The sequence below is a fragment of the Lithobates pipiens genome, unplaced genomic scaffold (genome assembly GCF_037356315.1).
Source record: "Lithobates pipiens isolate NorthernLeopardFrog02 unplaced genomic scaffold, aLitPip1_a1.2 Scaffold_18, whole genome shotgun sequence".
Lineage (NCBI taxonomy): Eukaryota > Metazoa > Chordata > Amphibia > Anura > Ranidae > Lithobates > Lithobates pipiens.
The window spans coordinates 205,563,390-205,591,047 of NW_027507758.1; the positions used below are offsets into that span (position 1 = coordinate 205,563,390).

Sequence of the window (27,658 nt, forward strand, 5' to 3'; positions counted from 1 at the left end):
ACTTAATAGCTAAGGGTGTTTTATATATTCCTTCAAATATCTCTTCCCATTCTTTCTCTGTCAATTCCTGCCCCATTTCCTCCTCCCATTTTCTTATTCCTGCTATTTTTTTAATATCCCCACCAGGGAGTAATAGGTTATATATCTTGAGTAAGAAGGGTAGTGGTGCGCTGTACACAAGGAGGATATATCTATTGATAAAAGCAGTATATAAAATTTGCAATGGGGGGATATCCAGTAAACAATACAGGTCTGGGTATGTCTATGTGACTAGTTTAAACAGCAACACTCATTTCTACTAATAGTCCACAACATAAATACATAAAATAGTGAAAATTCATATAAAATCCAAAGTGCAAGTGTAGTAAGGCTACAGGATCGCAACACGTTGCACTTTGGATTTTATATGAATTTTCACTATTTTATGTATTTATGTTGTGGACTATTAGTAGAAATGAGTGTTGCTGTTTAAACTAGTCACATAGACATACCCAGACCTGTATTGTTTACTGGATATCCCCCCATTGCGAATTTTATATACTGCTTTTATCAATAGATATATCCTCCTTGTGTACAGCGCACCACTACCCTTCTTACTCATTATTCCCCGGGGTTCAGATATTTCCCTTTCAGTGTGTGCAGCAGTACCCTATCTCCCTCTATTTCCCTGACGTGGCGCAGGAATACTTATTTTCCACTGAAGGTTATATATCTTAGCTAGTTTCTTATTTGCTTTGTCCTTATCTATTGCTATTTGTTAAAATATGGTTAATGGTCTATTAATCATTATCTTTATTGGGTCAATAAATGCCCTCAATTGTAAATACTGAAACCATTTATTTTTATATTCTTGCCCCAATTCCTGAAATGTTGGCATATTTCCATCACTCAGGATTTGTATTATCCGTTCATGTTCTTCCATATTCCATTTCAAAAATGTATTATCCTTTAAAGCTGGTCTAAATTCGGGATTAGCAAATAATGGAGTCATAGAGCCTATTGAGGAAGATAGTTTTCTTTTTTTTATCATATCATCCCAGATTTTTAAGGTTGTTCTTACAAATATAGGGATTTCCTTCTCCTCTGGTCTTAAATTAGTTTTTATCCATGGCTGATGTTTTATTTTAGCCCCTAATATATCTTCTTCCAACTTTATCCATTGTTTGTCTTTTACATTATGCTGCCAATCTATTATTCTCATTAAAGAGGCTGCTTGAAGATATTTAAAAAAATCGGGCATTGCTAATCCACCATTATTTTTCGTTCTAATTAATATTTCTCTACCTACTCTGGGGGTCTTATGTGCCCATACAAAGCTTTCTACCATTTCTCTCAGATCTTTCACAATTTTTTTTGATGGTATAATGGGTACCATTTGAAAGATATACAACATAATTGGTAAGATCTCCATCTTTACAATATTTATTCTCCCAAACCATGAGTAAGTTATTTTATCATATTTACCTAAAAGTTTTTTTACCTTCTGAAATGCCATGTTATAATTCATATCTTGCAAGAGTTTTAAATCTCTTGGAATATATACTCCCAAATATTTTATCGCATCCTGCTTCCATTTAAATGGGAAATTCTTTTGTAAAACAGTTTGCATTTTTTCTTCTAATGTAATATTCATCAACTCAGATTTGTCGTAATTTACTTTAAAATTACTAATTTCACCGAATCTCTCGAACTCTTTTATTAAATTTGGTATAGTAATTATAGGATTAGTTATATATAATAAAAGATCATCTGTGTAAGCAGCCATCTTATATTCTTTACCTTTAACCTTTATCCCCATAATATCCTTATTTATCCTTATAGCCTCCATAAGATGTTCCATCATCATGATATATAAAAGTGGTGATAAAGGACACCCTTGTCGGGTTCCATTTGAAATCTTTATATATTCTGATAATATCCCATTTGTTCTCACTTTAGCCCTTGAATTTTTATATAAGGCCATAATCCTCCCTAACATCTTAGGTCCCATTGCTGTTTGTTTCAATACTTCCTCTAAGAACTGCCATCCCACCCTATCAAATGCTTTTTCGGCATCTATGGCCAATAGGCAGGAAGGGATGGCAGTTCTCTGAGCGTATTCAACCAATGTACATGTTTTAATAATATTATCTCTTGTTTCTCTCCCTTTCATAAACCCCGTTTGTTCTAAGCTTATATTATTTGAGATAATGGCCGTTATTCGTTTAGATAACATTTTTGAGAAAATTCTTATATCTATATTAGTCAAAGATATGGGTCTATAATTTTTACATAGTGATTGATCTTTTTCAGGTTTTAATATTAATACTATATGAGCTTCTGTACTTTGTATCTCGAATGGCTGTTTTAAAGATATAGAGTTAAATGTTTCCTTAAGTATGGGTATTAGTTGATCCTTAAATGATTTATAGAATCTAGCAGTATATCCGTCTGGCCCCGGACTTTTTCCCAGAGCAAGTTCTTTAATAGTCTGTTGAATTTCTTCTGTTGTAATTTCCTCCTCCAATCCATCCATATTTTATTTTAAGCTGTTAAATATAGCCATTTCCTTTACATATTTTTGTATATCCTCCTTTTTATCTTCTCCTTCCTTAAGTTCCTGTCCATCTTTTATATTATATAATTTAGAGTAATATGTATGGAAGGTTTCAGATATTTCCTCTGGATCATATGTAATTTCCCCATTTGGTTTTACAATTTTTTCTATATAACTTGGGGGTTGTTGTTTTCTTAATGTTGGGGCTAATATTTTCCCAGATTTATTTCCAAATTTATACCATTGTGCTCTATCCTTATCTCTCATCTGGAGGGAATATTCATCAAGCACTGACTGCAATTCCAGTTGTGTTTCCTTTAATCTAGCTCCATCATCCAATTTCCTACTTGCTTTATGCATTTCTTCTAGTTCTTTAATCTCTCGCTCCAACTGAGATTTTTTTTTATTTTTTATTTTTTTATTCTTGCTCCGTGCTTGATGAATATTCCCCTGAGCACACATTTTAATGTTTCCCATTGAACTGGAGGTGACGTTTCATCCATTTTGTGAGTTATCAAAAATTCTTCTATAACTTGTATTTCTGCCTCGCATTTCTTATCTTTAATTAAATTATCATTCAATCTCCATATTCCATTCCTTTTCTTCGTTTTAATCACTGAAAGTTCCACATATATTGGGGCATGGTCCGACCAGAGGAAACCCCCTATTTCTGTTATTGGTTTCATCATTAAACCCTCTTTATTTATAAAAAAATAATCTAATCTATGATATGAGTTATGAATATTTGAATAATATGTGTAATTTTTTTCCATTTGATGTTGAGCCCTCCATATATCTGTTAGTTGATATTTTCTCAATATACCCTTAAATTCCTTTATTCTACTATTATTATTATTTTTTTGTAATTGAGTACTTGTAGTATCCTTCTTTACATCCATTAAAAAATGTATATCACCACCCACTACTACTATTCCCTCCGCCTTCTCCATTGCGCCTGATAGGGCTTTTATACCATTCTCTATTTGTCCATAATTAGGGAGGTACAAATTAATTATAGTACATTTTTTCTATCGATGTATACATTCTACAATGACAGCATTTACCGACACCGTATAATATGCCTCATATGGATACTTAGTCATTATGGCTTGATATATGCCCACTGGCCGGCCGATTTTGCTCCGTGTGAGGCGATTGGGCGTTTGGGCGGTGCTTGGTCCTTTCCTATCTCGCGGGTACTGCGATGCGCCAGCGGGTCCTCCCCTCCTCCCTTTTCATCTTGATCGGGAGGTTCGGGTGGACTCCACTCTGCGCATCGGCGCCATGTTACCCACGCCGAGCGTGTGACGTTGGCCTTGACGTCATCACGCCGGCGTTCGGGGATTCTATTCTCCGTGTCTCTAAGAGGGGGTGTTGGCGCACCTATCGCTGGTTGATGACCAGGGTTGGGCGCGGTCCCTCCCCCTCTGTCTCACGTACATTGCGTTGGCGGCATGTTTAAACATTTGGAGCTAGCTGCTTGCCAGGCTAGTCTCTGCATGGGGTCTGTACACACCAGCGGTTTGGTCTGTTGGCTGTTGTTCCAGGAGCGATATCCAGGTGCATAACTTTTTTACTTTCCTTATTTTCCTTCTTTCTTATTCTCACCTACATATTCCTTGCTCATGGGTATATTGGTCATTCTTTTTTGCCTACTACCACTTACACACACCCCACCTCTTATTCCCACACTTAAATATATTCACGCACTCACACTCTCATGCACATATTTAAATCACTCCCTCACACTCATTCTTTATTCACATGTCAGTTATTCCTACATACTTACCACACAGCATCACACTGTTTTGTGTTCATCACCCCCTTTAGGTTATTGTTGTAAATTATTTTCACATTCATTTTTTTAGCATCAACACCATTTTTGTGCATACTTATAATTATCAATCTGTTCTCAGATATTTTGGTTTCTACAATCACCATACTTTCCACCATTTGGTACACCTTCTTATGTCTGTTCAATTCTTTCTGTGCCGGATATCGCATCCATCCGTCTGCCGCCTCAGTTCCCGTGGAGGGATTTTGTTCCTGGCCCGCCCAGCGCCCACCGCTGTGCGCTGCACTTGTCGCCCGGACTGGTGAGTCCGCCCTGGCCAAACTACCTATTCATATTATATTCTCATGAAATTATTTCTATCCATTGGTCAGTACACTATTCATATAATTTTTATTTTATTCTATAGGAACTTTGTGGTAGCATCAGCTCCTGATGAGTGGGGAGATACCCACGAAACGCGTCAAGCTTTTTATTGTGATGTCCCAGCTACATTTTATACGAAACCACACTTATAAGTTCTTGATCACTCACTTAGAAGTCCTTGACTATTTATTACAAATCGAATTTTGTTTTATATCTACTGGATGCATATTCACCATGTGCATATATTTGTTGATGTCGGATATGCTATCATGGGCATCATTTTGCCACATTATTCATTTAATTTATTTATTACTGTCATGTGTAGTTATATGTGGATACTATATATTATGTTATATATCATGTTTTTATTGTATATACATACTATGAATTGGATTTATTTATAATGAGTATTTTTTTATTGAACATTGAATAAAACAAATAAACATGGCTTTAAAAAAATATTTTTTCTTTCACTATCCAAGTGCTTCATTTAAAGTCCCAAACTTCCCTTTTTTTGTGCGTATCAATTACCGGGATGGAGGTACTTAATCGTGCTTCATTTAAAGTCCCAAAATTCCCCCCTCTTTGCTTATACCATTACCATATTCATATCCTTTTTATTTATCTTATTTATTAACCTATCCCCCGACCCCCCCCCCCCCCATTATGTGTATATTTTAAGTGCACCTAGTGTTATATCATATATAATTACATCAAATCTTATAATAATCCATTTTATGTGTATTGTTACTATAATTTATCATCACTTCTATTTTGTGATATTATTCATCCTATAATTCTTTTAACACCAAACCCCTTATCACCCCCTCTCCTCCACCCCCCCACCCCCCCATCCCCCATCCATCCCCCCTCCCCTCCCCCCATCTCAACCTCTACTATCTCCTCCTCCAAAAGTCCTTGGGCCAGTTTGGTAATTTCACTTCCGATAGTTACAGGGTCTTCTGGAAGTCATGCAGATCACTCAAGTCTCTATAAATAACAGTTTGACCCTCATGCTGAACCTGCAATTGAAAAGGAAACCTCCATCTATATTGCATATTCTTTTTTCTCAATTGTTCCAAGAGGGGTTTTAAAGCCCTTCTTTTATCTAACGTTAGTTTAGACAAGTCCTGGAAAAAAAGCAGATTTGATCCTTCATATAATACATGATTGCTTTTGCGCACTGCCTTCATGATTCTCTCCTTAGTTTGAATATAATGGAGTGGACATATTACATCCCTAGGTTTATTTTCCTCTGATCCTCTTGGGCCCGTAGCTCTGTGTATCCTATCAATTATTATATCAGTTTTCGGTCCTGTATTATATCCATAAAGATTTTCTGAACTACTTCAGAGAGCTTTTCTGAAGGCACACTTTCTTTTAATCCTCTTATTCTTATATTGCATCTTCTGCTTTCTGTTTTTCCTGTTTGCTCATCCATAATGTTTACTAATTGTTTTAACTCTGTTTCCTGTTCTTGCATTTTTCTCTTTACTTGAATCAGATCTTTTTCCAAGCTTTCCATCTTTATATTCACATTTTCTATTTTCTCTTGTGTCTCTAAAGTAATTACCTTTATCTCTTGAATTTCTGTTTTGTACACATTTTCCAATCTTTGGATATAGTTATCCATATCCGCCCTTGTGGGTAAGGAGGTTATATATGATTTAATATCCCATCTTTCCTTCTCTTTCTCCTTTCCACCTTCCACTTCTATATCCAATATATCTATTGGAGAGCTATTTCTAGGCTGTGTTATCATTTCTTCTCCTGATATTCCTGAAACTCCTGAAACCAGAGAAGAGTTCAATACCTCCTGGGATATATGTGTTATCTGCGATGTTTGCATCTGCATTTGAGGCTGCCAATGCTGGAAAAATTCCTTAATGTCAGTAGTTTGAACTTGAGCCTCAGGATTAGGTTTGCTTTTACTATCCTTTTTCTCCTTTTTATTCCCATCGGAACCAGATGATTTATTTCCCTTTTTAGGTGCCATAATTATTCGTGATCCCTCTTCTCTTCCCTTTCCTTCTCCCTCTCCTGCCCCTCCTTTTATTTACTCTTTAACAATATGCAATATTTCTTGGCCTTTTAAGTTCTCTCATGAAAAAGTAAAGCATAACCGTATTAAATCCTACTAGGATCGGGAAGAAAAAAAAAAAATTGTATAAAGTATAACAGTCTTTTCAATAATATAAATCCTCTTCCTGTTCCTTTCCTTCCACTCACAGTACGTTTTCAATGCATATGCATAGATTCCATGAATAAGTGAGATAATGTAAAAGAAAAAAAGATAAGAGTCACTTCTTCATCCCCGCAGCTATAGGGATTTTACTTATGTTAGGCATATATACATAAACGCAGGGCACATATACATAGACGTTGATATAAACTTTACTTTTTTGCTTCTTGTATTATTTTGTACTACTCACGAGTATTCTGTTCCTTTATGTAGTCCAATGCCTTCTATGAGTATATGCTGTTCCTATATTTTCACAGGCATCCTCTCCCTAATACTTTACAGCAATAGACTTTTTTTTTTCCTCTATCCTTCGTACCGCTTCATTAGCTCTTTGCCCCGCTCATATCCATAGTTTTCCGGAGATCACCGACCCCCTCCGAGCGTTCACGGAGTAATCCGAAAGTTCCCGAAGGGTCCCGATGATCCTCTGCACATCGTCTGACTCCTCTTACCACTAACGCCACCAGGAGCTATCGCAGTGAGGGTCTCCCTTGCCGAGTCCGCCTCCCCAGACAGAGACGAGCCGACACTCTGGATCCGCTCTCCACTTCCTCCTCCTCCGGCTATCTCTCCACCGAGCCAGTACTTCTCTGAACTTTCCCAGCAAAACACGGCTTAGCTACGGATTGAGCAGTCCTCCATCTCCTTCACTCCAGCCACGGTACACGAAAGAGAGGCAACATCACGCTCAACCTTAAACAGGTGAATTCAGCGCCATAACAAGCTGTAAACAGGCTATGAATATCTATTCAGATTCCCTTATGTCCTTTACGTCTTTTATGTCCACATAAAGCGTATAGCATATAGCATATAGCATATTGTAGCCCAAAAAATAACGATAGAGCAGTGAGCAGTGATATGCTACATCAGCAGTTGGGGATATTCCAGCATATCTCAACACATCAGGTGTGTCTCAGCATGTTGCTTGCCGGCCTCACGGAGCACACCTAATCAGCAGCTCCTTCCCCCTCCATCAGGTGCCTGCTAGATGGCTAGAAGTTTTGTTTGAATACCAGGAAGGCTCATGACACTGCTTGGCATGTTTTCCAGGCTTTCCGGTCTAGGTTTCCAGTCCTTTTGGTTAACATCCAGTTCCTATTTGCTTTTCTGTTTTTTGCCTCTTTCAGCTCGTATCGGCCCACAGCACTTTCAGGGTGTATCGAGTTGAGTCTCAGCATTTCATGTTGGATGACCCGTCAGGTTTTCTTATTTTCTGCACTTTCGATTGAAGCCTTGGGGATCCAGCAGAGTAGACCCCCTGCTGTGCTCAGCTGACTTCCCATTGTGGGTCATATTTTTCATGACGTATAAGACATACTCTCAGGTCTCCTTTTGCATTGGTTATCAGCTTGGTGCTCAAGGCAGTGCTATAGCTGGCTTTTTGTGGTTCCTAAGGCCAGTTGAGTTGTGCTTCTGGCTCCAGGGTCTTGCTTACTTTAGCCAATCAACTGGTTGGCACCACAGCCTTTTCTGTTGCATCTGCATGTTCGCAAGACGCAGCAATCGGGGGTGGCACTGTTATCAGTTTCTTGGAGCCTGGTAAGGCGTGGTGCTCGGTGTTGGTTTTATACCAGCTTGTTAGTGTTATATTTGTCAAACCCTGAGATGGTCCTCTGCTGCCTTTTCCTAGCGCTCCCCTTTCTGCAGCTAAGTACATACTTCATTGCCGCCACCTCTTTTTTTTTGGCCAAACAGGGTCTGGACCCTAAAGCATACTTTTGACTATTCATTCAGGGCAGGAGTGGCTTCTGCGACTTTGCACCAGGGGGCCCCAACCCTTATTATTTGGTATTTGGGTAGGTGGAGGTCGACTTGTTTCTCTGGGTTTGTCCCAGAGCCACTTTTGAGATTCCACAAGCGTTTGTCAATTTTGGCAGGCTAGACGTTAATTCACCGTGTAATCTGGTTTTTAAGCTTTTATCCTACTGTGTTATTTTTGCCCCCTTTTAGGCATACTGACCACGTGACCCTGGCACACTTCAGGTCTATGTTCTTGGTTGCTCTTTGTTCCTTTCCATACTATCCACAGATTGACTCTAAATTCAAGTGTAAGGCTGACCGCAGATCAGCCTGTGTTTGTAGGAGGAGTCAGACTGTATAAAGCCTGCCCTCCTCTGCCTCCTCCTCTCGTGGTTCTGGCTCTCATGTCCCACCCACCCATTCTATTTTTCTTTTCATTTCATTCATTATATTTCATACTTGGGTATGCCCCCCTTTAGGCATACTGACCCGACACACTTCAGGTCTATGTTCTGTTTTGCTCTTTGTTTCTTTCTATACTATCCACATATTGACTCTGAGTACAACTGTAATTGTTTTAACGTAAAGAATTGTAAGTATCTGCAGCAGAGCTCAGTCTAAGATGGGGACAACAGCACAAGGAGTCAATCCTGAAGACATTAGGGATGGGCAAACGGTTCGGCCCTAAAATGAGTTATCAGCCAGCTGATTCAGGTTTCCCCACTGACAGCTGAAAAAAAAAGTGCCGGTAAAAAAAAATAAAGAAAAAAACAGCATAGGATCTGGTATGGATTTTAAGGGAACCCCACACCAAAATTTAGAAAAAACGCCGAAGGGTCCCCCCTTTAAAATTCATACCAGATCCTTATCCGAGTATGTAGCCCAGCAGGTCAGGAAAGGGGAGGGGAAGAGTGAGCATCCCCCCTTCCTCCTGAACCATACCAGACTACATGCCCCCAAGGGCTATCCCTCCCACCACAAGACACCTTGTCCTCATGTTGATTGGGACAAGGGCCTCTTCCTGACAACCCTGAGCTGTGGTTATTGGGGTCTGCGGGCGGGGGGCTTATCGGAATCTTATTGGAAGTCCCCTTTAACATGATGTCAAAAGGGGCAGTGCCATCAGGTGATGTAGCTGGGTGTACCCGCCCCTTGCCTATATAAGCACTGTCAAAGCGCAGAGTGGGCAGACAGCTGGAGGCCTCCCAGGAGGCGGAGTGTTTTTTTTCTGTTTTTCGGGTCCGATGGGTGTAGTGATTGATGGTGGATATACACAGAGGGACACTATTTTTTAAATTTAAAATTACGGACTTGTGGTTATTACTTATTTGACACTTTTTTGGTAAATGGGTAGGGGTACACTGTATCTGATACCCATTCACATGGGGGGTGCGGGATCTGGGGGCCCCCTTGTTAAAGGGGGCTTCCAGATTCCGATAAACCCTCCACCCACAGACCCCGACAGCGACAGCCCAGGGATGTCAGGAAGAGGCCCTTGCCCCATTCCACATGGGGTCAAGGTGCTTTGGGGTGAGGCGGGCAGAACCCCCCTGCCCCAAAGCACACACCATCCCATGTTGAGGGCGTGGGACCTGGTATGGTTCAGGGGGGGGTGCTCCCTCATCCCCTCCCCTCCCCTTTTCTGACCTGCCAGGCTACATGCTCGGATAAGGGTCTGGTATGGATTTTGGGGGGACCCCATGCCGTTTTTTTATTTTGGCGTGGGGTCCCCCTTAAAATCCATGCCAAACCCCAAGGGCCTGGTATTGACTAGAAGGCAGTGGCGGATGGTGCTCCATTTTTTTGGGGTGGCAGCAAACCACACGTCACCTCCCCATTCAGTCAGTTCGGACCCACTTCCTGATTGGCCAGGAGAAGAACCAGGAAGACAATAGTGAATAGTGAATATTCATTTGCTATTGTCACACAACTGGGTGGGCTCAGGGCGCAGGGCTCTGCGCCCCACGCCCAACCTTTTTTTAAGCCAATTAGACCCTCAGGCTCTAATCATGTGCTTAAAAAAAACATTGAAATTAATGCTTCTGACTGCCTGCATGTAGATTAGGGGTCGGGCGCATGGATTTAGGGGGGTGGTGCCCATTTATGGATGGCCTGCCGCTGCTGGGGGGGACCCCATGCCATTTTTGTTCTTAATTTTTTCAATGTCATTTTTGCTGTAGCATGTTTTATGCATGATACAGATGTGCCACTTTACAGGCACAATAAGGTTACCCCCCAAGCACTATATTTAAAGCAATTTTTCATTTTCATTGTTGCACTTTAAGCATAATTAAAATCACTGCTCCTAAAAAAAAAAACACTGCTTAAAAAAAAATGTTTATTGATACATGTCCCCCGGGGCAGTACCCAGACCCCCATATGCCAAATACTTGCATATAAGCCTTCAAAATGGGCACTTTTGATTTTTCCTGTTCCGCTCCCATAGACTTCAATAGGGTTCACCGTTCGGATTTGAACATTTACATGTTCGGGAGTTCTGCTGTGAATCGAACAGGGGGTGTTCGGCCCATCCCTAACATTCCTAAAAGGGTTTCAGCACAAGGAGTCAGTCAGTTTTACTACAGCACTAATGTGCTAACAAGAGCAAGTGCGCATGTGCATAATACATAGTTACATAGTTATTAAGGTTAAATAAAGACACCAGTCCATCCAGTTCAATGTGTGTGTGCGTGATGATGTCACTACCATTTCCCTTATCCCTGTATATTGTGTTTGCTAAGATGCCCATCTAAATGTTTTTTTAAAATATCAACACTGACACCACCAGGAGTTCCACATTCTTACCTATCTAAACAGTAAATAACCCTTTATCTGGCTTAACATTAAAACACTTCTGATCCAATTTCATTGCTTGGCTATGTGTCTTCTTAAAGTGGAAGTAAACTCCCCTATCGTTTTCAGCCAAGGAAGCTGCCATCTTTGCCTCTGTTTAATCTTCAACTGCTATGGTTCTGCACATGTGATTCGTTATGACACCAGCCATTGGATGGTTTGATAGTATGGCTGAGAGCACAGCCAATGTGTAGTTAGCATTCCCGGCATGCCTTTTTTTTTTTTAACTGTTTAAATCGATGGGTTTACTTCCACTTTAAGCGACCTGAGACTGAATAGTTTCCTGACAATGATAGCATCACTGTTTTGAGATTTGCAAATTGTAAGCACATCTCTTCTTTAGGGAGAATACGTTTATTGATTCTAGTTGCTCCTCATAACTGTAGTCCTTCAGTCCCCTTGTCAGCTTTGTTGCCCTTCTCACTCTTTCCAGTTCCAACACTACCTTCCTGAGGACTGGAGACCAGAACTAGATGGCATACTCAAGATTTGGCCAAGCTGGAGTTTTATAAAGTAGTAAAATTATAGTCTTATCTCTTGAGTAAATACCCTTTGCATGCTAGCCTTCCTTGCTACAGCTTGGTATTGCATGCTATTGATGAGCCTGTGATCTACTAGGACCCCAGATCCTTTTCGATCCTTGATTCCCTCTGAGGTGAGCAAGTAGCCCACATTCATGTTTTTAGCTTCCGAATGCATTAATTTTTTTGTATTGGACCTCATTTGCCATGTAGTTTCCCACCCCTCTATTGTATCTAGGTCTTCTTGTAGAATTGCTACATCGTGTTGTGAAGTTAATTCCCTGCTTAGTTTTGTATCATCAGCAAACACTAAAGGCCCATACACGCGATCAGACTTTTTGACAACAAACATGCAAATTAGCTGTTTTGGAGCAACATCTGACCGTGTGTACGCTCCATCGGACAAACTTTTTTGGTTTTCATCGGACTTTTGTTGGCTGTGCGAACGGACAAACTTTCTGGCAACAAAAGTCAGATGGAGCAAAGTCTGATCGTGTGTACAGAAAACCATAGGACTTTTGTACAAAGTACAAACAGGCATGCTCAGAACCAATGCAAAAGATCAGACAACAATACAGAAGTTGACCAAAGGTGGCGGTAAAGAGCACAAAAACCACATGATTTGGTGAAAGTTGGCTGAAAAAGTCCTGCTGTGTGTATGCAATACAAGTTCAGGGCCGAAGTCCTTTGTACAAACTTTCCCTTGGATTTTTGTACAAAGTCCTATCGTGTGTATGAGGCTTGAGAGTGAACTATTTATACAAACCTCTATATAATTTATGAATGAATTAATGGATAGGGTCCAGAATAGAGCCTTGGGGCATTCTTCTTGCAACTCCAGGCCATTCCGAAGATATGCTATTTATCATCACCGCTCCTATAACCAGTTTTCGATCCAGGTACATATACTATCGTTAGTGACAACAGACTTAAATTGGTAAATTAAGTGTAAGAACTGTGTCAAATGCTTTGGCAAAATCCAGATACACCACCATCCACAGGTAGTCCTCTAGCCAAATTTCAGCTTACCTCCTCACAAAATGTTACAGGTCAACTTGGTAAGAATGATCTTTCATAAATCCATGATGGTTACAACAGATATTATTTTTGTCAACAAATTTTTGGATGTGGTTTCTTATCTTCCCCTCCAAGATTGATATACAGTACATACTATTAATGTACGGCTGACTGGTCAGTAGGATTCTGGTATATAACTCGGCTCTTTATTGAATATTGGTACTTGGCTTTACGCTAATCAGATAGTACCATTCCACTCACTCAGCTGATTAGGAATAACAGCCTGGCTATAATAGTTCTTTGAGAAATGTACATTCTTTGCTGTGTTACTACCGATACAGTCCTATTTATTATACCCCTCCTCCTCCTTTGTAAAAACTGAGAATAAGAATGCATTTAACACAGTTGCCTTCTGCCTGTCATTTGTAGCCAACTCCCCCTGATTATCCTTTATGGGGACAATATGCTCTGAACTTGCCTTTTGCTATTAATATATATTAAAAAAATTGGGGGGGACTTTTTTTACTCCCCTCTGGTATGTGTCTATTGGGGTTTATTTTAGCTGGCCCGATTTTGCTCTTGCAGTTGTCCTCATATGTTTACATACCCTGGCAGAATTTATGATTTCTTGGCCATTTTTCAGAGAATATGAATGATAACACAAAAACTTTACTTTCACTCGTGGTTAGTGTTTGGCTGAAGCCATTTATTATCAGTTAACTGTGTTTACACTTTTTAAATCCTAATGGCAACAGAAAAAACTCAAATGACCCTGATCAAAAGTTTACATACCCTGGTAATTTTGGCCTGATAACATGCACACAAGTTGACACAAAGGGTTTGAATGGCTATTAAAGGTAACCATCCTCACATGTGATCTGTTTTCTTGTAATTAGTGTGTGTGTATAAAAGGTCAATGAGTTTCTGGACTCCTGACAGACCCTTGCATCTTTCATTCAGTGCTGCACTGACGCTTCTGAATTCTGAGTCATGGGGAAAGCAAAAGAATCGTCAAAGGATCTACGAGAAAAGGTAGTTGAACTGTATAAAACAGGAAAGTGATATAAAAAGATATCCAAGGAATTGAGAATGCCAATCAGCAGTGTTAAAACTCTAATCAAGAAGTGGAAAGTGGGGGGTTCTGTTGAAACCAAACCACGGTCAGGTAAACCAAGTAAAATTTCAGCCACAACTGTAAAGAAAATTGTTTGGGATGCAAAGAAAAACCCACAAATAACTTCCGGTGAAATACAGGACTCTCTGAAAACATGTGGTGTGGCTGTTTCAAGATGCATAATAATGAGCAAATGTGGTAAAAGAAAACCACGCTATTAATTATCAACTAACGCTGCAACTCAGAGTGATATACAACACCAAACATACAGTAAAAACAAATGGAGCTGTGCTGTGAAAAAAACGTACAAATTAAGCATGTGTGTATAGAGGGAACAAGCCACACGTGTGAATCAACTAATAAATCACCCCAATACACCGTAGTGTAAATTATCCCAAAAAGTCTATGTAATAAATTTATATTACGCAAATATAAAAGTCCACTCCTTGACACCCAGTGACGGCTCTTCATATACTGTGCAATAATGTGTATCCACCACCTTGTAGATGTAGGCTTACCAGATAGCCAATAACTAATAATAATAAATAATGGAGATATGCGCTGGTTATTGGCTATCTGGTAAGCCTACATCTAATAAGGTGGTGGATCCCATTATTGCACAGTATATGAAGAGCCGTCACTGGGTCTCTATCAATACTCACGCATCTGGTTTACTTCAAGGAATGGACTTTTATATTTGTGTAATATAAATTTATTGCATAGACTTTTTGGGATAATTTACACTACGGTGCATCGGGTGGGATTCATTAATTGATTCATATGTGTGGCTTGTTCACTCTATACATGCACGCTTGATTTGCACATTTTTTTTCACAGCGCAGCTCCATTTGTTTTTACTGAATAATAAGGAGCCATTTGAAGAAAGATGGGCTGCATGGTCAAGTCACCAAAAGAAAGCCATTACTATGCAAATGCCACAAAGTATCCCGCTTCCAATACACCAAATCACACAGAGACAAGCCTCAAACCTTCTGGCACAAAGTCTTGGAGTGATGAGACCAAAATGTAGTTTTTTGTTGACCACAATCATAAATGCTACATTTGGAGAGGTGTCAACAAGGCCTATGATGAAAGGTACACTGGTGATACTGTGAAAAACGGAGGTGGATCGCTGATGTTCTGGGGATGTGTGAGCTACAAAGGCACAGGAAATTTGGTCAAAATTGATTGCAAGATGAATGCAGTATTTTATCAAAAAATACTGAAGGAAAATTTGCATTCACGAGCCAGAAAGCTGCGCATGGGACGTACTTGGACATTCCAATGTGAAAATGACCCAAATCCCAAGGTCAAGTCGAGCTGTCATTAGCTACAGCAGAATAAAGTGAAGGTTCTGGAGCTGCCATCTCAGTCTCCTGACCTCAATATCATTGAGCCACTCTGGGGAGATCTCAAACACGCAGTTCATGCAAGAATTTACAGGAACTGGAGGCTTTTTGTCAAGACCCCCGAAGTCGGAAGAAGAGGGCAGCAATGAAGAAGAAAGCCAGGCTCCTCCGCTAGTAAAAGAGCTAGCAGAAGATAGCGGAGGAGTCTGGCAAGAAGACCCCCGAAGACGGACAGAAGACCCCCCGGAGCTGTGCAATAAAGTATTTTAACCCTTGTGTGTTGTGTTTTTTTTGTAAAAATTTTTCACAGGTGAATGGGTAGGGGTACATTGTACCCCATACTCATTCACATAGGGTGGGGGGCCGGGATCTGGGGGACCACTTATTAAAGGGGGCTCCCGGATTCCGATAAGTCCCCCGCCCGCAGACCCCGACAACCAACGGCCAGGGTTGTCGGGAAGAGGCCCTTGTCCTCATCAACATGGGGACAAGGCACCCCCCCATGTTGAGGGCACTTGGCCTGGTACAGCTCAGGAGGGGGGGCAGCTCGCTCGTCCCCACCCCCTTTCCTGGCCGACCGGGTAGCGTGCTCGGATAAGGGTCTGGTATGGATCTGGGGGGGACCCCCACACCGTTTTTTCGACGTAGGGGTTCCCCTTAGAATTCATACCAGACCTAAGGGCCTGGTATGCTCTCGGAGGGGGAACCCACGCCAAATTTTTTTAAATAAATTTGGCGTGGAGTTCCCTCTTCAGAGCTCATTCTCTGATTGGCCACGGCAAAAGTCGCCTGGCCTGGGGCGACTTAAAGTCGTGTTGTAAGTCGCCCCAGGTCGTATCTAAGTCGTGTTAGAGAAGTCGTCTCCAAGTTGCCTCACAAAGTCGTCCTAGAAGTCGTGTCGCCCCTGTGTGAACCGGCTCTTAATCTACACAGTTTTAATGCCTATGGCTGTTCATGAGAGGTACCCAGCCCATTTAATTGCAAAGTGTTAACTTTTACGTGAAAATGGTAAATACTGGGATTTCATGTGTAGATATCCAATTGTCTGTGAATGGGATGCATGCAATATTGGGCCAGATTTTAAAACAGTATTGTGTCAATAAATTACAAAGATAGAGAGAAAGATCAAAAGATTATGTAAGAAACATTTTATCTAGCATACTTTTAAGGGAATTACCTGAAGAGTTTGAAGTCCCATATAAGCAGTGTATAAAAGTAAAATTCCAAATGATAGAACAAGGATGTTTTTAAGATGAGAAATCTCCATTCTGGATCACGCCTTCTTTTCTGCAGCAATTAGTGTATGAGCACACTGTGAAATGTTAAATATTAAAACAATTAGCAATTATATATTTATATTACACCAAAGCTATGTTAAAATTCAAAATCATCCAGCTACTCCAGGCTCCTCTATATAGTGGCATTGATACCCCCCATCTTTGTAAGAAGTTTTGAAAGAATTCAAATAAGGGGAATTTGAAAAATCTATTGAACGTAGAGACAAACTGGCTAAGAGATTACAAACATGTTTAAAGTGGAATCCAGTCAAGATTGAAAATGTGCCCTGAATTAGTATGTTAAATATGTTTAACCACCTCAATACAGTGCACTTACACCCCCTTCCTGACCAGACCAATTTTCAGCTTTCATCGCTCTCACAGTTTGAATGACAATTACTCAGTCATGCAACACTGTACCCATATGAAACTTCCATCCTTTTTTTCCACACAAATAGAGCTTTCTTTTAGTGGTATTTAATCACTAGTGGGTTTTTTATTTTTTGTGCTATAAATTTAAAAAAATGTAAATTTTGTGAAAAAAATGCAGTTTTCTTTGTTTCTGTCATAAAATCTTGCTAACTAGTAATTTTTCTTCATAAATTTTGGCCAAAATTTATACTGCTACATATCTTTGGTAAAAAATAACCCACATTAGTGTATATCAGGGATATGCAATTAGCGGACCTCCAGCTGTTGCAAAACTACAAGTCCCATGAGGCATAGCACGACTCTGAGAGCCACAAGCATGACACCCAGAGGCAGAAGCATGATGGGACTTGTAGTTTTGCAACAGCTGGAAGTCCGCTAATTGCATATCCCTGGTGTATATTATTTGGTCTTTGTGAAAGTTATAGAGTCTACAAACTATGGTGCCAATCACTGAAAATTGATCACATCTGATCAGGCCTTCAGTTCAGGTGTATCTCATTTCTTGAGACACTAACAAGTCAGGAAAGTATAAATACCCCCCAAACGACCCCTTTTTAGAAAGTAGACATTCCAAGGTATTAAGTAAGTAGCATGGTGAGTTTTTTTAAGTTGTCATTTTTTCCCACAATTCTTTGCAAAATTAAGATTTTTTTATTATTTTTTTTTTTACAAAATTGTCATATTATCAGGTTATTTCTCACACACAGGATATGCATACAACAAATTACACCTTAAAAAAACATTCTGCTACTCTTCTCGAGTATGGCGATACCACATGTGTGAGACTTTTACACAGCATGGCCACATACAGAGCACCAACATTGAAGTGGCACTTTCAGACGTTCTACGAGCAAAAATAACACTCTTCATCGACGATAGTTTGCCTGCTGAGCTGAATTTGGCAGCTCTCTGGCACTTCCTGAAAAGGTTGTTGGTCTCTATGCAAGAAATCCAGCCTAACCTTCAGTAAGCCTGCCCCCGTCCTGCCCAGCGCCACTCCCATCCCTCCTAGACCTCTGCAGATTGTGCAGCAGCTCCTCTCTTTTATTGTTTGTTTTGTCTTAGACTGAGAGAGAGAGAGAGAGCAGTTATTTTAAGGCTGGAATGCTCACTGCAGTGTATACACCAACACATGACACACAAATAGGGATGAGCTCGGTGTTCGATTCGAACGCATGTTTGACTTGAACATCGGCCGTTCGTCTGTTCGGCAAATTCAGAACTTTGTGGACCGTTCGCACCAAATTTGTGTGGTACGAATGGTCCACAATGCACTACGCCATCGCAGTGAATTGCTGGCTCATGATTGGCCAAGCATGCACTGTGACCCCGCATGCTTGGCCAATCACAGCGCCAGCAGCGATAATTATAGCTCAGGGGGTTTAATACACGCCTCACACTATATAAGGCCGCCAGAGCGGCGGCCTTGTGTAGTGTGTTGGCATGCAGGGAAAGAGCTAGATAGGCAGGGACAGTGTGTTCTTTTCTCAGCCATCTGCAGGAGTTAGTGGGTGTTGTGTGCCTCCAGCGCAGTATACACCTGTATCTACCCTTTATTACTGTTGCTCTCTAATACAGCCATCTGCAGGAGTTAGTGGGTGTTGTTTGTGTCAAGCACAGTATACACCTGTATCTACCCTTTATTGCTGTTGTTCTCTAATACAGCCATATGCATGAGTTAGTGGTGTTGTGTGCCTCCAGCGCGGTATACACCTGTATCTACCTTTTATTGTTGTTGCTTACTCAGGCCCCTTTCACACTGAGGCGGTTTTCACTAAAAATAGCGCCTGAAAAAAACGGCCCCTTTCACTCCAGCTGGAGGGCTTTCACACTGGAATGGTGCGCTAGCAGGACGGTGAAAAAAGTCCTGCTAGCCGCATATTTGGAGCAGTGAAGGAGCAGTGTATTTACCGCTCCTAAACCGCTCCTACCCATTGAAATCAATGGGGCAGCTCGGCTATATCGCCGGCAAAGCGCTGCTAAAACTATGGTAAAGCGCTGCTAAAAATAGCGGCACTTTACCGCCGACGCCCGCAACCCCCCAGTGTGAAAGGGGCCTAATACAGCCATCTGCAGGAGTTAGTGGGTGTTGTGTGCCTCCAACGCAGTATACACCTGTATCTACCCTTGATTGCTGGTGTTCTCTAATACAGGCATCTGCAGGAGTTAAAGTGGGTGTTGTGTGCCTCCAGCACAGTATTTACCTGAAGATACCCCTTATTGCTGGTGTTGTCTGTTGCATAGCTTGCATATTATCCAGTAAAAAAGGCGCATTTGATTTTGACCGTTTGAGTCCCATAGACTTTATTAGGGTTCTAAAGTTTGTATGAATTTTAGGTCCGTTCAAAGGTTCTGGTACTAACCGAACCTGGGGTGTTCGGCTCATCCCTACTTACCACACTCTCTGTCAGTGTGAGCATAGATGAGCCGATAAATGTCACTTCCTTGTTTACATGTGACCGGCTGTGATTGGACTCCAGACTGACAATGCTGGTGTCTGCTGTGCCCCCATGCTCATTCATCCAGAGATGTGTCTCACAGGAGGTGTGTTCCCGGCCAGATCACCAGGTGAAAACAGGGGGAAAAGCCAGAGCAAAATAAAACCGATCTAATGATTGGTACGCTCCAATATAATAAATTTTTGGTTTTAATACCACTTTAAAGAACAAAGACCTTACAAGCCCTCTAAAAAGGGGGGCAATATAGTATTATACACATTTAAATAATAAAAACATACATATATTTTTTACTATCTCCAAGTTCACTGTGCAACATGCATACAATAATAAAGTGCTCTTAATTGACTGTACAATATACACGCTATAATAAAATAATATACTGTATTTCAAAATGAACTGTGCAATATATGATAAAGTGATATATCTCTAAATTTACTGTGAAACATATATGCAATGGTAAAGTGAACAGCAATCTCTTAGCCCCTGTACACACGGTCGGACATTCTGCCAACCAAATCCATCGGATTTTGTCCGAAACTGTTGCATACACACGGTCGGACCAAGTTGTCTGATTTTGCGGATGCCAAGAACGCGGTGACGTAAGCCGTGTATGGCGGGAATAGAAAAGGGAAGTTCAGTACCACGTCTGGCACCCTTTGGGCTCCTTCTGCTGATCTTGTGTCTATCACGTGTTAGTAGAAGTTTGGTGAGAGACGATTCGCGCTTTTCAGATTTGTGATTCAGATCGCTACTGCTCTTTGGTTTGTGCTTGTCTTTGCGTATCTGATAATCAGTGTGTGCAGTCAGTAAGTATTTGTTGATCATTGTGGACTATATCTTGGTATAGTATGCTTTGAAAGGCATTTTTTATTGTCTGCTTGCTTCTGCTATTCAGGTCGTTCTTTCAGGCCTTGCTGTTTATCGGTGCTTTCTGGTGTCCATTCTGACGAGCCGACCGCTTTGAAACCATGTTTCGTGTACGTACTCGTCATAGAGTTTATGCTGTGCAGGGGCTTCCTGTTGGGGTTCTTACTTTGACACAAGCCCGGTCCATGAACAGGGAGGGGAGGCGTTTGTGGACCAAGAATTGGTTGCACCAGCGTGACCAGTTCTCGCACATGCCTTTGCTCCGTGAGATCCGGGAGAATAATCCTGATGATTTCAGGAATTATCTCGGGATGACGGACCCCGTTTTTTACCGTCTGCTGGCTTTGCTGACCCCTTATATCAGCAGGCAGGATACCTGCATGCAGCAAGCCATCACTCCAGAGCAGAGGCTCATCGCCACGTTGCGCTACTTGGCGACTGGGAGAAGCCTTCAGGACCTCAAGTTCTCTACAGGCATCTCCCCCCAGGCTCTGGGGCTCATTATTCCAGAGACCTGTTCTGCCATCATTCAGGTCCTGCAGAAGGACTATATGAAGGTAAGTTTTATCCTTTAACATCACATTCTATGTATTTCATGCTCGCTAATGTCTTGCATTCCTTTTCTCATTCCCTAATTACCATCATTGCAATATGCTCTAATTCATATACTCTGCCCCTTTGTCCTCAGGCATATTTGCCTCACCAACTTCCCCACCATGCTCTTCTTGGCCCATAAAACTATAGTCTAGTCACTTACCAATGTCTTTTGTCAGCTCCATAGTATTGCTTTCGCCTAAACACCCCCTAAAATGTCTACAAAGGTTATGTTTGTGCTTCAATTCATGCAGAGTCACATTTTTTTTTTTTTTTGGTGGTTGTGCCAAACTCATTAGGAACCCCCCTCCCCCCAACTGCTAGGTCAGCTGATAGCAATCCTCTATCTGATGACTTTACCAAACCCAATACACACTATACCTACCTTTTTGCTCACATTTATGGATGAATTCACCTAAGTATGTAGTGCAAGGGCCTGCCTCAATACTTTCAAATGCTATTATTTTATTTTTTAACCTATTAATTATCTTGATATGTAATAGCAGAATGTCGAAAAGTGCTTCCATTTTGGTTTCTTTTTGTTATTATGACACTTCTTACCTGTCCGGTGGGCTGCCAATAGTCTAACTAAGGAGGGCCTTCCCAAAGTAGCACACATTATTTAGCCATTCAGCTCTCAATCAAGTGGAGAGGGTTACCTGTCCTAAACACCCCCCCTCATCTTTTAGCAAGGGCCCATCAGATGGGGGAATATGGGGGGTGGGGGAAGGATGGGGGGCTGATGACTCTCATAAGGGGACATTAGACTTTAGGCTTTAAATACTCAGTTCCCAAAATGTTTGACTAATTTTGACCAAAAATGTTTGTGTCTAATCTGGCTCTCAGAACTCTAACCTCCAAGCAGGTATAATCAGGCAAAATACAGATGATCCCAGTAAACTTCTCCTTTAATTCCCTGTGCACAATTCCCAAGTGGTATAGACTTCTGCCACTAGAGGGCCAATTCAACCTCTTGTATATAATGCTGCAGCATTTGTATCCTCGTGGTATAAAACTTAAAGAGAACACCGAGGGAAGGAGGGAGGGGAGAGAGAGAGGGGACTCCAATAGTGTAGTGGTTTCAATAACTAAATACATTTATTAAGAGAAAGCAATGGACTCTCACATTTAAAAAGAAAGTTCAAACAGATAGAGATCTGGCGTGTACCGCCAGTCTTACGTTAGTTCCGGTATATCCTACGGCCACTCCCTACGCGTTACGTCACCACGTGACTTCTTCATGGGGATCCCCATAAATTTATTTAGTTATTGAAACCACTACACTATTGGAGTCCCCTCTCTCTCTCCCCTCCCTCCTTCCCTCTGTGTTCTCTTTAAGTTTTATACCACGAGGATACAAATGCTGCAGCATTATATACAAGAGGTTGAATTGGCCCTCTAGTGGCAGAAGTCTATACCACTTGGGAATTGTGCACAGGGAATTAAAGGAGAAGTTTACTGGGATCATCTGTATTTTGCCTGATTATACCTGCTTGGAGGTGAGAGTTCTGAGAGCCTGATATTTTGGAACATTTGGTCCTGCTCTTTCTCAAGCTTTTTCACCATACACCTACACTTATTGGTGTATTTATTTTGTATGAGTTTTCCATTGACTCTTGTTTTTCACATTTATATATATCATCCTATTTTTTCAGTGGCACGATTTGCGCAGGACTTTTCATTTTTATTCATTTATGTGATAGTTTGTGTTTACTATTTTTTGTCCTGCTGCATTTTTGTAATATTTAGCAGCACTTGCACTTTCTTCATCCCACAGGTTGTTTTATTATACTTTGTAATATTTTCCATTTTTTATGCACATAGATTTATTTCACGTTTAGCACTTAGTGGCGCGAGGGTCCATTTTTCACATTGTGTCTAATCTGCTTGCAATGTTGATTTGTCAAATGACTAATTTTTGTTCTTGTTTCACTCCACAGTGTCCTTCAACGCCACAGGAATGGCAGACTGTGGCCTCCCACTTTGCCAGTCGTTGGGACTTTCCCAATTGTGGAGGAGCAATAGATGGGAAGCACGTCCGCATTGTCCCACCACCCAACTCGAGGTCGTACTATTATAACTACAAGGGGTTTCATAGTATCGTGATGTTGGCGGTGGTGTCTGCGACATATGAGTTTTTGTATGTGGACGTGGGGCAAAATGGACGGATGGTGGAGTCTTCGCATGGACGGAGTTCTACTGTCGTCTCCAGAGTGGCAGTCTGGGCTTGCCACCCCCAGAGGAGAATCAGGAAGGACTCCCGTTCGTCTTTGTCACGGATGAGGCGTTTGCCCTGGCGAACCATCTGAATCGGCCTTTCACCATGAGGACCCTCACCCCAGACCAGATTATTTTTAATTTCCGCCTGTCCAGAGCCCGAAGAGTGGTTGAGAACACTTTTGGTATACTGGCCAGCCGGTTCCGCCTTTTTCTTACGCCTATTCACATGGCGGAATACAAACTGAAACACATAGTGCTGGCGTGCTGTGTTCTGCACAATTATTTGAAAAAAGTTTCTATGAACTATGCGGTCTCAGTTGGCCAACAAGAAGCAGACTTGCTGGAAAATGCATATAATCTCACGGGCCTTGAACATGCTCATCCTGGCTTGCCCCCCCAAAGCGCCCGTGAGGTTAGAACACAATACAATGACTACCTTGTGGGTAGGGGGGCCATTGATTTGCCGGACAATGTCTGAGCGGGATTTTAATAATAAATTTTGATCTGAAACTCCTTCATTTACTGCTTGGCTTGGTTTTAGGTGTCTCCTAGGTATAATTAGTTTTTTTTTAGGTTGTGCCTTTTTCACCAACAGTGCAAACCCAAGTTCAGAGCGAGATGAGGGGACAGTCTCTTCTTCAGATAATCTTATTATGTTGTGGGTCTGCTACACACATACCTTCTTTTTGTAACTAATGTATGTAGTGCATTACTGACCAAAATCGTGCTCATTTTCTGCACCATGGCAGGAAAATGGCATGATTGTCAAAATTTACACCTCACTGTGGGTGTTTTTTATTAAAGGAACATCCACTATGCACTACAAGTGCACTACAAAAGTACACCTGAAACTGCACTTGGAGTGCAAAGTGGAGTTGCCTTTAGTAAATCACACTCCTTCTCAGCACAAACTTAAATTTTACTCCAAATAAATTTTTGGTGCCATGAAAAAGGAAGCCACACATTGTTGATAATTAAACTTTTTAATCCAAGCACATTCACATATGCGTTTCGAAAAGGTTTTTTACAACAAACCAAGAAATTGTGTGTTTCAAAAACAGAGTTTAATCAAAATTTGTTTTACTTGGTGTTTTTGGGTAAACAGGCATGTATCAAACCGTAAAATACAGAACACAGGAACTTACAAAGTTCAACTTTGAAAGTGAAGACAATATCAGACCTGAGTACGTACAAACTGGGCTGATATTGCCTTCATCACATGGGGTGTGACCCCTGAAAAAAAACAATTTGGAAGATGCACACAGTGTATCAACATGTGCTATCTCCCATCATGGGGGATCAATGTACATGCTTTGGGGCTGCAACCCCTTCATCTCAGACACTTTACACAAAACATGTACATTGATCCCCCATGATGGGTGCATGTTTACACACTCTGTGCATCTTCCAAATTTGTAATTTTGAGAAATACAACATTTTGTTTTTAAAAGAGCAAAAATAAAACCCTATCTAGTTTTTGATGTTTCACACTCTCCCCAAAACATCAATGATGTTCTTCATTTTTTTTTTAACATCATTGATGTTTTGCAGGATATTTTCCAAATCCCGATTGCACCTCATTATCTCCCCAATCTGGATCTGGGCACTTTCACTGGTAAAACGTGAATCTTCTTCCACATCACCTACAAAACAAAGCAAAAAAAAACCCACCATGTAATAAAAATATGGTGACATACATTGATGAGCTTACCGGAAGCTGTGTTCTCCGACACTCACCTGTGGTGACAATTTGACCAACCACCACGATCTCTCCTTCCTCCTCCTCCTCCTGCTCCTCTGTTTCTGCTTTTGGAAGTTGGCCTTCTTTGGGAGGGGTGGGGTCCCTGGTGTCCTCATACTTGCCGAGTCTTCTCTCCCCTATGAGAATGGAAAAAAATAAACAATTAGCACACAGAGGGCAGAATTAACAATATGAAACATTGTTTGGAAGTGTTGTACAATTGTTTATTTTGGCCGAGCTTCAAGGTCCTAACATTATTGGGGACACTGTGTTCAGCTGGGATACTTTCTGGAAGAACGATGTTTCCTACGAACGAATGAAACCATGAACTTGAAAGTGGCCATTTTAAAATGCACAACATGAACTCAAAGCACATGGAGCAGTATGCAAGCAATAATAATCATATGAACACACGACAACTACTTACTTTTGTCAAGAACACGCTTGATCCTTATGTACTGCTCGTGCTCCCTCAGTTTCAGGTCTGACCAGCATTTTCTCAGTTGATCCATGGATCGGTGTACCCCAAAATTCTTATGAAGACTCTTCACAACTTTATTCAGGATCTTGGCCTTTCTGATATTTGGGTTTGGGTAAGGTCCATACTTCCCATCATAGTCGGTCCTGTTCAATATGTCCACCATCTCCAACATCTCTCCAAAAGACATATTTGAGGCCTTAAATCTTCTCTTCCTGGATCGGGACATTTCAGGCTCTGGGCTTTCCTCACCCTCCTCCTCGTTAGTGGAATTATTAGTGCGCACCTGTGTTCTCTCCGCCATGTGCTCTCCCCACTGCGCCGGAAGTGAAGGGGCGGGGATTAGTCTGGAAAGAATGTCAGGGGTGGGCGGAGTTTCATGCATGCGCACTGTATATAAAACGCAACACGCATGTGTCGTCCGTACGATCGGTGAACAGAGGGAGAAGCTGAGTCGACGAACGTGCAAACGAAGGTAAAATTTTGAACTTGGTACATCACTAGGCTACACTGCTTCAAGATTGAGGCCTGCATTAGTGGAGTTTAGCCTGACATTAGGGTTTGTCTTGTGTTGTCTCTTGCAGACATTATGGACGGGTTCAATGACCATAGCTTCCTCCCTCTGTTCATCGATAAATACAGAGACATGCCCATCCTGTGGCAAGCAACACACCCACTATATAGTAACAAACAAAAGAGGCAGGCAGCACTGTTGCAACTGGTTGAGTTTGTGAAGCCGGTGGTCCCCAGGGCAGATGTAAAATATTTAAAAAAGAAAATTGGTAACCTCAGGAGTACATATCTGAAGGAGAGGAAGAAGGTGCTGAAGTCCGTGAAATCTGGAGCTTCAGCAGATGATGTTTATGTACCCACCCTGTGGTATTATGACAGGATGCATTTTCTGGCAGACCAGGCTGATGTCAGGGAATCCCTCTCTACCCTTCCTTCCACGCGTCCTATGCTCCATTCCACACCCGCTGAGTCTTCCGACGCCCAACCTGGGCCTTCCACTCAGGAAGAACTGTGGGAGCCCAGCTTGAGCCAAGTATAGTATTGTTGTACATATTTGTGGAGTCAAAATGAATGATAACTTGATTTTTGCTCACTAATTGCTGAGTTTAGAAAGTGTTTCACATATCAATAGACAGTAGTGGCCAAACGATGTCCCCTTTTCATACACAGGAAGACATCAGCCAGAAGGAGGGTGTGGAATGCAGCAGCCAGGAGGTGGCTGTGGAAAGCGGCAGCCAGGAGGAGGCGGGGGTAAGCGTCAGCCAGGCGGTGGGCAGCCAAAGGAGCCTCACTGAATGCCAGGTCCCTCCCCCCCGCCTTCCACGCAAAAGGGCGAGAAAGGGGGGGAATGTTGAGGAGTCGGCCCTGAGGCTGATTGGTGAGGCTTCTGCAGCACTCCAAGCAAAACCCACCGACCAAGAGGCCTTTGCCGCCATGGTTGCGAGAAAGCTTGATAAAATGGAGGAGGGGCAACAGATCTTGTGTGAGGAGGTTATTCTCCACACCCTCCACAAGGGTCTGTTGGGCAAAATGACACAAACAACACACTTGTGTGATTTGGCCCATGCCCCTCCTCCTCCTCCTCCTTCTGCCACACCTCCAGCACCACAGCCACAGCCTGGAAGGAAGCGTGGAAGGAAGACCAGAGAGTGATGACCTGGGTTCAGTCTGGTCTAACAGAAGATGCAGCCTGATGTAGTACCACAGCCTGGGAACATAGATGTCATCTGCTGCTGTTCCAGGTTTCATGAACTTCAGGACCAGACTTCTCTCCCTCAGATATGTACTCCTCAGGCCACCAAGTTTTGCGTTGAAATAGTTGATGTGTGCCCTGGGGGCCAAAGGCTTCACGAATCTCCCCAGTTTCAACATTGCTGCCTCCCTCTTTATTTGTTACTGACACCAAAATAAAGGTATTTTTTGGTTTGAAGAAATACTTGCGTATGTGTTTTCCTTCCAAAAGGCCAGTTTATTTGTGAGCAGGCAGGTATATTTCAAAAATACAAAGTGAAATAAATAACAAGGGGTACCAACACTAAACAACCTCC

At 41.7% G+C, this 27,658-nt stretch overlaps 1 protein-coding gene across 1 annotated transcript in view; it reads right to left on the minus strand.

Moving 5' to 3' along the window:
- Nucleotides 1-27,658, minus strand: part of LOC143987645 (protein unc-93 homolog A-like) — a 991,508-nt gene that overhangs the window by 922,422 nt on the left and 41,428 nt on the right. Inside the window, exon 2 of the mRNA XM_077486536.1 lies at nucleotides 16,708-16,842. Within this exon, the coding sequence (XP_077342662.1) occupies nucleotides 16,708-16,797 (90 nt within the window). The 5' untranslated portion in view covers nucleotides 16,798-16,842. The remainder of the gene's footprint in view (nucleotides 1-16,707; nucleotides 16,843-27,658) is intronic.